Genomic DNA, 14,305 nt, shown 5'->3' with positions numbered 1-14,305 from the left:
GGATTTTAGCTGTAGTGAGTTCCGTCAATGAGTCCCTACCACCTGCAGAAACCAAACAGGAGGTTTCTATCATGTTTTAATTATTCAGATATTTCTTAAGGTAACTGTTGGTACTTTTCATTTCCCAACATGAATGTCTAAATGCTGCAACAAGGCCAGGTAAATGCTGAATCGTTTACTGTATTTGTTTATCATTTAGTTGGCCCGAAAGTAGGAAAATCTATACATATTGCGAAATGACTGGAATCCGTTTTTAACCTGTTTATGTTGTTATTTGTTGAATATTAAGTCCCCTCAGGTGGGTAAAACCCGAAAGGTTCCCATGACTTTTGCATCCTCAGCGTTAGCGTTATTGCACACAGACAGACAGATTACCTGCATGTCTTCCAGAGGGTCCTCTTGTGTCGAGTTGGTGCTGCGACGTTTGCGTCCCTTCTTGGGATAGCCGTTGATCTTACATTCATAGCAGGCCTCAGGAGACAGAGAATTATCATCCACCTCCCCTCCCTGGCCAGCACTGGAGTCGCCACCAGTGAAGCCCAGACCTGTGACACAGTGCCTGAAACGAAGACAAAGCCATCAGTCGACTAGCAACCTCTACAGAGAGCTTCCACACACAGTTTATTCGCTCACGTACCCTTGTCCTGCACGGAAGTATCCAGTTGGACATCCACAGAGGTAGCCCCCGTCTGTGTTGGAGCAGCCAAACTTGCAGGGGTTGTGGCTGGTGGAGCACTCGTTGACATCTGAGCAGCCGCCGCCCGTCTGCTCGTAGTTGAAGCCGGTGGGGCAGAGGCAGCGGAAGCTCCCCAGGGTGTTGTGGCACGACGCTCCCCCGCAGATCTGGCTGTTCTGACACTCGTTCTCATCTGGGTCACAGGAAGTTGACGGGAAGTAAACAAACAAGAGGTCAGTCCAGTTAAAGGACACAAACAATACTGGGAAAGTCTGCCATGAATGTGGAGAGATTCAAACTAAAAATAGATGTTTAACTAACAAAAGATCTTTATTTTGGGGCATTACACCAGGGCACACGCACGCTGTACAACACAATTACTTTGTCTATGCTTGAACTATTTCTGATTACTTTAGTACTTACAGAGTTTGGTGTTGCATCATCCTCCTTTTTCATTTGTTTTTTGTCCCTACTTCATTGGGTCTCTTTATCCATTTAGAGTGAGATATTTCCATAACATCTCTTATCACCCTCATGAGTTGTGGTTTTTGTGTCTTTGTATTACTTAGTGGATATATATAATAACTTTTTGAGCATTTCGTTTTAACATAACATGTCCTTTTCTCATGACCTTTTCTCATGACCTTACCGCAGAAAGGGAAGGGTCAAACTTCCAGAGGAAAGGAAAAACATATTTGACATATTTATATTTTAAGAGTGGCAGGAAAGAGGTGAAGGATGGATAACTTGTTTTAAAAAGGCTCCAGGCCAGCCTCTAATCCCGAACATCAAGGCTGCATGGTACATACTTTGGCAACCAAGTCATCAGGTTGCCCCAAAAGGAAAGAATTTTTACATTTGCTGATAAAAACAACGGCATTACTCACCCACACACTGGTTCCACTGGTAGTGCTGTAGGTAGCCCTGTGGACAGCTGCACCTGTATCCACCCACCAGGTTCTGGCAGCCATGCTGACACCTGTGGCTACCGTCGCACTCATCCATATCTGTCAGGGACAAACACACAAACTACAGTAAGAGCCTGGTTTTCTGTAATGAATCAGCTCATACTCAGGTTGGTATCAATCGTTGTCAGACCTTCACAGGCTTGTCCATTGGGATCTAATGAGAATCCCCGCTGGCAGTCGCAATTGAAGCTCCCTGGAGTGTTCTGGCAGGCACCGTTGGAGCCGCACAGATTAGGGTCCGATGCACATTCATTGTTGTCTACACAGAGAGGAGGGAAGGTTCAGACAAGGGTAAAGTGGGACATTTGATATAACGGCTGACTAAAACCCTGATTTGGATGTGCAGAGACATTTTCTAATTCACAGGGGTCGACATTGGTTCCAAGATAATAGGACAGGTCCACTATAGGCCGGTGGCACAAATGATCTCACAGTCGGCAGGGCTTTAGGAATACAATCTCTCACCTACTGATTTGACTTCAGACCAGAGGATATAATCACATATGAGTGTGAAAGTTCATTCTTGACTTTGGGAATAATAGATTGACAAAACAATCGAAACACAACGCCCACTTACAAACTTTTCCCGGGAAAACAAAAGTTGTTGTTCGGCTGTTGTGTCGGCAAATCTGAACCCAATAAGGCAGTTTAAACTGTTTAGCAACTCAAATGACAGAGGAGAAGGTTGCAATGTCAGCGGTTTTATGTGTGATCCTTTTGACAGTCGTCTCATGTGTTCCCAGATTTAGATATTTGTTTGCTGATGTCTGTGGGCCATAGTGCTCAAAAGCATAGATGGAAGGTCTGATTTCTCCAAGCATTACCTGGAAATCCAAATAAAGATTTCAAACAAGTATTGCTTGAAAGGAAGCAGTACTATTATACTGGAAAAGGACACATATTTCCTAACAGCAGCAGCTTCAAGGAACAGATGTATTGGAAGGAACAAGAGGGTCTTACATTCAGTATTTACAACATGTCTTGGAAAGTATTCAGATCAATAGAAGTGTCTTTGGCCAATGGGCACCTGCCCCGAAGGAGTTTGGAGTTTAGTGTCCTACACTAAAGCACATCAGCAGTAGTTAATGAGTTATGATTTGAACAAGTGTTTTAATGTTCCACCCATGTTTCTCCAACCTCCTTACTCCTAAATCAAAAACACGTCCACACCTACTGTGTGTCATTTGCCTGGTGTTATTCCTATAGTCAAAACTGAGGGTTCCCTGTCCCTAATTTGATGTGAGGTCATGGGAGCTGTTTTATGGTCTGGAAAAAAAAAAGAAAAAGATTGTGGTTGTCATGGCGATCCACTGCAAAGTTCCATAACAAAGCATTGCTAAGCTGCCATGACTCCAAACCAGTCCAGCCTAATAAAATCAGTGTGATATCAGCCGGAGTCCATTAACTCTGAATAAGAGTTAGTAAAGGTTAAGATGGTTCACGGGTCTTTATGAGCTTGGCAGGAAGATATTATATGAAATGATTCATATAGTATTAGTTGCATTACTTTAAATGTTCAAAAACAATGCTTTCGGGAATAAACAGAAAAGTGCATAAAGAGCATTTTTAATTACAAAATATTTGGATGTGCAGTAATATCTCTATTGTGTGTTTGTTCATTTACCAATGCAGGCAGTATGATGCTGGGTGAAGCCAGGAGGACATTTGCAGGTGAACCCGCCGATGGTGTTTACACATAAGAACTGACAGTTATGCTGTTTGGTCGAACACTCATCCAGATCTGAAAAAGAGGAGTTGCACAACATTAAACCACCGATAAATTCTACAGAAAAGTAAAAACTGCTGAGTAGTTCATCTAAGATACTGTTTCAGATCACTACTACTGTTTGGGCGCTGCTCTTTTTCTGTGAGTCAAATTCCAGTCCTTCTACAGTCAGTGACCTACAAATGAACCAGACAACGGAAACACGGAGGGGGTCCGTAGAGGGGGAAACTAAAGCTATGGTAAATAAAGATGAAAGAGGACCTGAAAAACTGAGCACCACGAGCACACCTCTTTAGACTCACAAACAAGTCCGATAAACAGAGACACTGCACTTTGTCACAGGCCCTGGATGCAGGGTACACGTTCATGAACAAAAACGTGTACATGAACAAACCAGTCCAAGTGGAGCGTCTTTGGACGGTGAGCAGATCCCTGGCAGGGGGCCTGCCCCACTCAGCACTACAGTGGCTCTAACCTGGAAACTAAGTCAAGCATAACTTAAACTTTATTGTCCTAAAGGGGAAATTTGTCTCACAGCCAAGTACCTGCTTCTGGTCGCTACAAGACCAGTGCCCTTTTTCCAAGCACACGCCACTAAACTCTACTGGTCTGAGTAGCACTGGGCTTAATGTGGGCTACTCTCCACTATGTAGAGGTTCTCTTTTGGTATGTGTGCGTGAGTGTGTGTCACCTCTGCAGCTCTTTCCATCTTCCTGTAGGATGTATCCGCGGGGGCAGGAACAGAGGTAGCCTCCCTCTGTGTTCTTACAGATAAAGTTACAAGGCTTTGGTGCCTGTATGCACTCATCCACATCTAGACAGAGAGGGAGAGGGTGAGGGTGATGGTGAGACAGTGAGGGAGAGAGAGTTTGATCCTATAGCCAGACAGACTCGGGCTGCATTTTTCTGAGGAGTGTGTGGGAAGTCCACCCACGTAGTTTCAGCTCTTTACTAGACAGCAGGATTGAGAACGGGAGGTAGGCATGGTAAGAAGAGAGTCCATAAAGTGTAAGTGCTGGAAGTGAAAGTAAGACTTACCCACACACAGTGTGCTGCTGAAGTCAGTGCTGTAGCCAGGCTTGCAGTTGCAGGTATAGGAGCCCAAAGTGTTGAGACACTGACCATTTTTGCACAAGTTGCCCATCACACGACACTCGTCAATATCTGGACGGAAACAAAAAATGTTAGCTCCAGATAAACTGGAACGGAATTACCAGAGTGGGGATAACAGTGTTACAGTGTATATGCTAAGAACTGGATTTGGTTCTATGCATTTAGTTATACATCAGTGTTGTGTCAAGTATAAAAGTATTGATTTTAACTGACAAATTAAAAAAATCAATGCTTGCAAACAACAACCATCTGTTAATTTAACACTCACTATACGAGTGGTTCCATGTGAACATTGCTGCTGACAAATTCAAAAAGTACAACAATTGATTTTGTACTTTACAGGCAGCAATTTATCCGGATGGTTTCCGATCATTTCAGTGCACATAGAACATGAACTCATAGAGACCTTTAACACTTTGAAATTTGAGGATCATTGTTCAAGGCTAAATCATGGAAAAAATATATTGATATTTAAGCTAAAGTGTCTTCAGCAGTAAGCTACCTCTGCCATCAGTGGTGAACCCAGGTCCAAGAGGACACATCTTCTTGTACTGAGTGGTCCCGGGCAGGGGACACAGCTCACAGTTGGTGCCCCAGCCTCGGCCTCCATCACAGCAACACTCGGACTTGGTCACCAAGTTCCTGTTACTAGAAGTCATCTGACACAGAGTGGTCAGAACTTCAGTGAAACAGAAGCCTTCGCGGTTATCTGGAGGAGGGGGGGGGAGAGATAGAGTAACGAATATAAGAGCGAGAGAAACAGAAGGACAGTCAAACAAAGAGATGGGCCCGAGGAAAGCAGACCAAACCACCCAGACAGGAGCTGGCCTGAGAGAACCAGACGTAAATAGATAACCCACACTCCTCTATCACTACTGTCTGTGAGGAGTAAGATAGCCATAGAACCACGGAGGTTACAAAATCTCCCTGGTGGTTTTCTCACCGAGTTCAGCACATCACGTCTGTCCAGAAGTATATATTTAGATTAGGGAGGAAGGCTTTGAAAGGATTTCCTCTCTCCTATCTTGACAGTAACAGGCCTGTTTCTTAACGGTACAGTGTCGTGGAGTGGTTACATTTTTTAATTTCACCTAGTTAGTCAGGATTCAATAGCATGAAACATTTCTATCCAGATATAAAGGCCATAAAAAACAACAACACGTGGCTATGTTAAACTCTAAAATATTGATAATGTCAGATATTTAAACTGATATATATATAGTAATTAATATGGGGGATTGAGTGAGAGGGAGAAGTATAGCTTTTTTCATCAAACCCATATCCCTGTCACAGTGACTGCAACTTGTTCAATTAATTTAGCAATTTCAAAAAGTTTCCAAAAGATTATTTACAACATTTCTTTAATATTTTGGTGTCCTGAACTGTCCATCCCAGTATTACAATCCATTCAAACATCCTATTTCAGTCAGAGATGTTTGAAATACAGAAACAAAATGACAATAAATACAAGTGTTTTCTTTTGAGTTTATAACTTTACGGCCCTATTTTCTACAAGCTGTCTAAACACAAGAGGCCCCTTCTGAACAAACTGGGGTAAGTCAAATTAGAGATCCTGTTAAAAACTGACACTGAACTCAGATCAGTGACGTTAGAGCACAATGAACACAGTACGAGCAAGATATATACATTGATAACAATGTACGTACCGATACATTCAGTCTGCGTGGGGTTAGCGACGAATCCTTGGTCACATCTGCAGCGGAAGCTTCCCACTGTGTTGTCACAACGGCCATTCTTACAGATACCTGGTTTGGCTGTACACTCATTCAGATCTAACACAGAGACACACATGAACAGTGTAAAGATACACATTTGTTACACAGGACTTTCTGTTATTTGTTAAACTTAGTTAAATTAAGCTAAAGTAGAAGTTCAACCAGGAAGTCCACACATCAGAAACACACAGTATTTCTTATGGCCTTTTTTAAAAATACATTTCACAATCAGGGACATAGCCATTAATAAAAGGCCATCATCTCTCCTACAAACACAAGTTTATTGTACAACCTTAAGCCTTTAGGGTTAAGGGTTTATTCCATACTGTTGTGTGTCATGAATACTTACGTATATAAAGTAATTAATCCTTTTAATCATGATGGTTTCTTCTGGTTTAACTAACACATTATTATTTACAGAGGGAGGATTTTAGTAAGAAGTAAATATTTCCAAAATATCAGGAGTGAACCCTGATATTTTGACTGAAGCTGGACATTGCTAGTATTTTGAACAAATATTCAGAGCTTAACATTTGATTTTTAATGGCACAAATGGAAAGGATTAAGTTTGTCATCCAGAATTTTTTTCTTGTGAGTTTGCAAAGTCACCAATGGCTCAAGTCCACTGCATGACAGTGACAAGTCCACTAATTACCAGGACAGGAAATGGGGGGGTTAACAACTTTCAAATCCAGAATACACAACTATCTTTGTATACTGTTGCACAGACGTGCATATCAAAACAGATTGAGGCAAAACAGATTTGTATCATTTGAAGTGAAGCCAAGATTGGAGGCCATAAACAAGAATGATGGTTCATTACTTCCTACAGTGGGACACTATGATAATCTTACCCATGCAACCGTCTCCGCCGGGCTGCCGTGTGTAACCAGGGGAACAGATGCACATGTATGTACCAATCAGGTTTTTGCAGGTCATGCCTCTGCTGGCGCAGTCATCTATACCATCCTCACACTCATTCTGGTCTGGAAAACAAACAATGTTCTCAGAGTAAGAGGATGCAAAAGTAAGAATAGACAGATATCTGTGTATGCATGCATGTGCAGCACACCAGTGGTGTAACACAGACGCTCATGGAAACTGCAGCACTCAAGAGTTTAATGTAACCACCCAATGAAACACTGAGCTGTGTTGCGCTAACAGGCGTGTAGTGGGAGGGTTGGTGGTCTGTTTGGAGCTCTAATGTAAACAGTGACGCTATAGACACTGACAAGTTCCTCCTGTCTCAGCGCTTCCCTCCAAATACAACCGTTGCTATGGTGCCCGAGCTATCTGAGAGAGCGGAGGTGTAAACAGTGACTCGCTTTTAAGTTCGTCCGAGACAGAGAACTCTTGAGGATCTCGCAGAGATAGTGTGTTACGTAACTTTATGGACGGGGCCACCATGTCTCCATGACGTACTTAGTTTATTTTCTATCAACACTTTCCAGTAAATGGACCATGACTAACAAAGCAGGGTGTATGAGTGAGTCATTTCGCTGTAGTACCTTTACACATCCTCTTGTCCTCGCGCAGCACGTAGCCTGTGGGACACTTGCACTCGTACGAGCCCACCACGTTAATGCAGCGGAAGGCACATAGTAAAGGATTCTGGGCACACTCATTGATGTCTGGACAAGAAGCAGAAGGCAACAAGTTACAGTTGCAGAACAGCACTACAAAGACAGGATGGAAGTGAGAGTGCAGACATAACTTCACAGACCTTCACAGGTCATCATTGGCCCAGGCTCAAAGCCGTCATCACATGTACACTCAAAGCCACCGATGACGTTCATGCATGTGCCGTTGCCGCAGGGATTGCCAACGGCACACTCGTCAGTGTCTGTGTTCAAGAAAGTTACAAAAAGCATGTTAGTGTTACAGAACATCTAACAGGTAAATAAATCAATGAGAGTATGACAGAGAGAGGAGGAAGATGAGGATAAGAAGACATTGAGAGAAACAGTGAGAAAACTGACCTTCACACTTGACTCTAGTAATGTCCAGATGGTATCCCATGGGACATTCACAGCGGAAAGAGCCATCTATGTTGATGCACTGGCCATTGATGCAAGGGTCATTGAGGCATTCATCAATATCTACAATTGAAAAACATCAACACCAAATGAATTACATGCCACAACTTTAACAGAGGTGTAGGACAGTGAAGGTTCGGTGTTAATGACACACATACCTTTTGGGAGGTCGTCTGTTCCCCGTTGATATCCCTCATTGGGACAGAGAAGAAGATAACCGTCTGGAACCATGAGATGTAATAAGTCATGAATAACATTCAGTAATACACATAATTTCATCGTTGTTCCTTTGACCATAAAATATATCCGATCACCATCCGATTAGACAGGTCCTACTGAAGTGTCACATGCGTACACAGCTGAGTTACGATCTGGCGCATCCGATGACGAAAGTCGCATTGAACAGAAAAGTGTAACCACGGCGTATGTGATAGGAGGTGTACGTACCCTCTCCCTTGGTGGGGCAGATTTCACAGGGATCTCCCCAGCCTTGACCTGGCATCCCGGTGCAGCAGCACGCTTCCTTAGAAGTGTTCTGAGGCTTTGGAGCCAGGCAGCGGCCATTTTCAAACTTGGTATAGCAGTAGTTCACACGGATATCTGAGGGTTAACACACACATGTGAGAAAAGTAGTGACAAATTAGAGACTGAAGGAGAAGCGAGTCGTGAGTTCAGTGTTATGCTCACCTGTGGGTACTGTAAATTGACCAAAACTACAACTTTTCTTTTCATGTATTTTTCTTTTAAACCACCATTTTACATTTTTTGATGATGTATTTGCAGTGAGGACGGAGGTTGGCTAATTATCCTGAATTATCTGTGTTTGCCAGTCTTTCTCCCTGCTTCTGAGGGCTCTTGTTCCTCCTGGACGAGGCAGGCATTTACTTGTAATGAGAAGCATATGGTCGCGCTCTCCTGCTAGCATTGGCCTTCACTGAACTCAACACAAATAAGCTTTCTGACCACCATAGATCACACACACACACACACACCTGGCTCAGAGGCAAGGATCACATACATGAACACCTGGTGCTTTGAGGAGAATGTCAAAGAGAGTCATGTTACTTTCCTCCATGAAACTGATTTGTCAGCCTTTCCGCAAAAGAGATTTATGGTGCCCTGTGCACAGCTGTTGTTCAAGTGTGTGTGAGCGCATGCACAAGTGCATCTGCATGTGGATATGTCATTCGTATCTGGTAGTTTGTACACTGAAATATGGTACAAATGTTTAAATATTGTGGTCTGATTAAAATGTCAAGGCTATGTCATTTTTCGAATCAGAGTTGAATTTAATACTGAAAAAAATAACAAAACAATTAATTACATATATATATATTTTTAAATAAATCAACAGTTCTGGTTTGGCAGTGATGACAGAAATCTGATGGTGGTGTGGGTAGTGACAGATTTAATGGTCATGATTATGGAAATTTGCATAACCACTACGGCATTTTAATTTAAAACATATTATTAATTGGGGACTTGTGGCCTAGTGGTTAAGACACATACCATATACTGTTATCGCAGTATCACAAGTATGATTTCAGCCAGGGACCGATGTTGCACGTAACCCCCCTGTGTCTCTCCCTATGTGTATAAACTATCAATAAAGACTGAGACTGTAGACTGGAGTCCTTTGCAGTGGCCTTTGCGGTCCTTGGTCATCCCCTGTCTCTCCCCCTTTGCTGTCATTCTCCAGCTGCTCCTATAAAGGCAATAAATGCCTAAAAAATTAAATAAATAAGGACGAAGAAAAAAATAGGACTGTATTTTCTGCGGCTGTTGTTTTGTCACTTAGCATCTAAACAGCTTAACATGTGGTTAAGAACGGGTCCAGCTAAAGTGGAACTTGCAGTGGTTTAAAACACAGCTGCGTGCAAAGCTGGTCCTGAGGGTTTTGAGTCAATTTGTCAATTGCAAAACAATTACAGTGGAGCAGTTGGAAATGAAACTCTTGCTCCCAGGCTCTCTCCTAAATGCTACTACAAAATGTGTGAAAAGAAAAATGCGCAAGTAAAGATGAGAATCGAAGACATAAACAAGCACAGGTTCAGCTGAACTGCACCTAAACACAACAAGCGATGTTGTGTTAATGACTATTGATATTCTCACTGTTCATTGCAACTTTATGAGTCAATGCAGTAATTAGCAATGAACTCCAAAAAATCACAAGTCTGTAACTGAGTAACATTCCCCCATCTATGTTTTAATATTAAATATAAATGAGTGCAAACAAAGACCCACAAATGATTTCCATCACTGTTGTCATCATGGTTGTCTTCATGTCAATCATCATTTTAAATAAAAACAAGGGTTTTTCTCAGTGGGACAGGCTTTGTCCTCGATGACTTTTCATGTTGCTCACTCTCCACCCTTCTCCTCCCGTTCATCCCCCAACCCTCAGTCGAGCACTCATGACACTGGAGAGAAAAGTGAAATACAAACTGTAAACTGCCTCACTGAACTGATGATGTCATCACTTCAGTGTTTGGAGGGGGAACTCCCTAACAGAGGACTCAGCGCGCCCCCACCCAACCCAAAAACACACGTATGTACATAAACACACACACACACACACACACACACTGGTGAGGAAATGGAAAAGTGATCTGTTCAGAGCCACCCTTGGCCTTATTGAGGAGGCCGCAGCAGCAGAACCAGCTGGAACACTGTGTGCTATCATGAAAGAGCAGGAAAAGTCGAACACCACTGACTGCTGCTTTGTCTCCACTAGCACTCAGAGACAGACTATACAGATGCACTAGTATTTACACTTTGCACTTTAAACTTGATGCATAAGATAGTTTCATAGCCTTGTCTCTCCTCTTCCTCACAGACACACACACACACACACACACACACACACAATTACCTAAACATCTGCGCCCGGAGGCAGAGACCTGGAAGCCTTCGGGGCACAAGCAGGTGAAGCTTCCTTCATTGTTGGAGCAGGTTCCAAATGTACAGATCTCCGGCGCCTGGGAGCACTCGTCAATATCTGACACACAAAAAGAGGAACGTCATCAACCACCTCATCAAATTCACAATTTAAAATCCATTTCTAATTTTCACCATCAGAAGTTTCCATGCAGTGCTTCATTGACATCTACGTTTTCTTTTAAAATATTGTCATAGCCACAAGGATGACTTAATACATGTAATCTCAACAATGGACAGTTGGATAAAGGCGTATTTTAGCCTCCAGGTCACGTTTTCGCTCATCTCAATGAGCAGCTGCTGCTGTTACTGATGCTGAGAATGCAGTGCTGTTCCTCCCTGCTTCCAGGAACAGAGCACAGAGCAGGAATGTGTTGAAGTCTGCCGAATATCTCTTCATCAGCCCCACTGTATAAACAATCCAAGTGTTCTGGCTTGGGCCCACTCCCACGTGTGAAAGGGAGAAAAGGGGTGTTTTGTAGCAGCGAGGCGATTGAAGAGAAGGAGGCGGCGAAGAAGCCGTTTATTCTTGTACACCTCAGCAGAGCTGTGATTTGTGTATGTCTGTGTGAGTGAGCATGTTGCATGTAAGCAGGTGCTGTATGAATTGCTTGAGGTGAGATTTACCCCCACACATGCAGATAATTTATTACTTCATAAATTCCTGTTATTTTCCATATTTGGCTTATATATTTATTGACCGTGACGCAGAATGAACTTAAGGCCGCTGTACCTTCACAGGTTTCCTCATGGAGGTAGTAGCCAGGTGGGCAGATACACCTGTAAGAGCCATCCAGATTCAGACAAGTTCCTGCGCCACATGTGCCTGGATTCACTGCACATTCATTAATATCTGAGGAAAAAAGGAATTCATAAGGAATACATTGTAAAAACATACCTTTTACATTCAGATAAATGTTCAAAATGAAAAATGGCGGTTCATTACCTCCACACTGTCTGCCGTCCAAAGTGAGCTCATAGCCATCGTGGCACACACACAGGAAGGTGCCCACGGTGTTCACACACTGGCCATTTCGACACATGCCCCTCTGAGTCGAACACTCATCGACATCTGATCAACGCACAAACACAACACTTTTCACATTAACACCATGAAATCTGTTGGTTTTTCTCTTTTGCAAGCTCATATCCGCAGACGCACATACCTATGCAGTCACCGTTGTGTGAGTTCTGAAAGCCGTGGTAGCAGAGACAGTTGTAGGAGCCCACTGTGTTCTTACAGGTCCCGTTGCCACAGGGTTGCCTCTCACACTCGTCCACGTCTAAAAAAACAGAGAGCGTCGTCACACACAGTTTCACCTCAGACAGCACTCACATTCTTGTCAGACACAAGCGAGAAACTGACAGGAGCCAACGCAGCTTACCGACACACATCGACTTGTCCCGCGTTGTTTTGAAGCCATTGGGGCAGATGCAGCGGTAGCTCCCCAGCGAGTCAATGCACTGACCTGGGTTGCATATACCAGGACTCTCAGTGCATTCATTACGGTCTGAAAGAGGAGGAAAACAACCAACTTGTTCAATTATAACTGATATAGTTATTTAACTAATTTACTGTTGTATTTATTCCACTGGTATATTATGGGGTAATTAGACACCATTAAATAAAGTTCCCCTTTCTATATTGTTATCTTTGTCCTTCAGTGTACTGTTCTATTGCTTCATTTATCATATACGTCAAAATGTATTTTGTTTTCCAATCAAAATTACACCTTTTTTTCTTCAGTTCTGTCTAGAAAAAAGTAAATGTGTCCTGTAAATGTGAGCATACAGTCTGATAGCATTGCATTGCCAGTCAATACATCCGCTGTTGTCTGGCAAGGCTCTTGATTGAGACATGTCATTTGAATCCAGCTGGAGAATAGACGATATGCTGCTCTCTCCTTTACTCAGACATCAGTGTGAAACCAGCCAAGAACTCATACAGGAGTAACATTTAAGTCAAAATATGTCTATTTTTAAATACTCTATTCCACATAATGCCTTGCAGCAATGCTTATTGTTTCTTAAAATCCCTATACTGTATATAATTCACACTTCAGCTTCTCTCTCACTGGAGTCTGACCGTGTTTTGTTTTTAGGACTTGCATGAAAAGCAGGAAGCAAAACAGGATGTTGATTTAACATTTGCTTATCGGTGAGGACTGACAGTGACATGTTTCAGATACACAACAGCATATGTTCAACAGCTCAACACATGCTCCACATCCTCTCTCCTTTAATAACAAGCCCACGATGTAGAATTCCTACTCAGCCCGACTGTCATTGTGCTGCCTCTGGTGCTTTATCTGTGGCCTACAACTGGCTAGAATGTGCAGGTCAAAGAGTTTCATATGACTGAGTTTGATACAAGAGCTTGAGGAGGCAAGACAGCGTCAGGCCACAGGAGGATCCAAGGCATCATCCTCAAGGAAGACAGCAGTGTTTTTGGCTGCTTCCTCTAATCTTTTCTCTAATCCTGCTCTGTGTTTCCACCAATTCTGTATGATCTCCACTGAGGTCCTGAGGCAACCCAGCATGACACCAGTTATGTACTGTATAATCTGAGTGCTGCTGACCCATTTCACCTCTTTAAAGGACAATACCTGATCACCACCGCAGCCTTACCGAGACACTGTCCGGTGGGGGTGAAGCGATATCCAGGTTTACAATCGCAGCGGTAGCTTCCTGGCTGGTTCAGACAGGCTGCATTCTGCTGGCACACCGGTCCATTCTGACACTCGTCAATATCTAACAACAGGGACAGACGAGTTCAAAGGCAGTCATCTACGGGTGACACTTTTATAAAGAGGGTATAAATATAAAAAGACTGACTTAGTTTAAAAACCGAGGAAGAATTGTCAGTATTTTACATTTTGGCATCATTTTTGGTAGGACTTAAATTGAGTGCAGGCTTTACTGTACCTTCGCAAATCAACAGCTTGTCGTTGTAGACGAAGCCAATGGGGCACTCACACCTGAAGCTGCCAACCATGTTGATGCACACTCCATTCTCACACACTCCTGGGATTTCCCTGCACTCATCAATATCTAGCACATAGGAAAGAGACGAGGGGAAAACATTAGAACAGAACTAACATTTATTTTCATCA

The 14,305-nt window shown here is 42.9% G+C and overlaps 1 protein-coding gene across 1 annotated transcript in view; it reads right to left on the bottom strand.

Moving 5' to 3' along the window:
• The window catches only part of fbn1 (fibrillin 1), a 58,391-nt gene that overhangs the window by 2,532 nt on the left and 41,554 nt on the right, over nt 1-14,305 (bottom strand). The window contains exons 43-64 of the mRNA XM_076078764.1: nt 14,118-14,243; nt 13,821-13,943; nt 12,578-12,703; nt 12,359-12,475; nt 12,139-12,264; nt 11,926-12,045; nt 11,128-11,253; nt 8,703-8,855; nt 8,414-8,476; nt 8,199-8,318; nt 7,943-8,062; nt 7,728-7,850; nt 7,074-7,205; nt 6,151-6,276; nt 4,986-5,192; nt 4,409-4,534; nt 4,062-4,184; nt 3,269-3,385; nt 1,775-1,903; nt 1,564-1,683; nt 638-869; nt 376-559 (exon numbers count right to left, since the gene is read on the bottom strand). Of these exons, the coding sequence (XP_075934879.1) occupies nt 376-559; nt 638-869; nt 1,564-1,683; nt 1,775-1,903; nt 3,269-3,385; nt 4,062-4,184; nt 4,409-4,534; nt 4,986-5,192; nt 6,151-6,276; nt 7,074-7,205; nt 7,728-7,850; nt 7,943-8,062; nt 8,199-8,318; nt 8,414-8,476; nt 8,703-8,855; nt 11,128-11,253; nt 11,926-12,045; nt 12,139-12,264; nt 12,359-12,475; nt 12,578-12,703; nt 13,821-13,943; nt 14,118-14,243 (2,939 nt within the window). The remainder of the gene's footprint in view (nt 1-375; nt 560-637; nt 870-1,563; nt 1,684-1,774; nt 1,904-3,268; nt 3,386-4,061; nt 4,185-4,408; nt 4,535-4,985; nt 5,193-6,150; nt 6,277-7,073; nt 7,206-7,727; nt 7,851-7,942; nt 8,063-8,198; nt 8,319-8,413; nt 8,477-8,702; nt 8,856-11,127; nt 11,254-11,925; nt 12,046-12,138; nt 12,265-12,358; nt 12,476-12,577; nt 12,704-13,820; nt 13,944-14,117; nt 14,244-14,305) is intronic.

This window comes from Anarhichas minor, unplaced genomic scaffold (assembly GCF_050575085.1).
Source record: "Anarhichas minor isolate MPS153535 unplaced genomic scaffold, ASM5057508v1 ptg000067l, whole genome shotgun sequence".
Lineage (NCBI taxonomy): Eukaryota > Metazoa > Chordata > Actinopteri > Perciformes > Anarhichadidae > Anarhichas > Anarhichas minor.
This window is presented reverse-complemented; position numbering and strand designations above follow the sequence as displayed.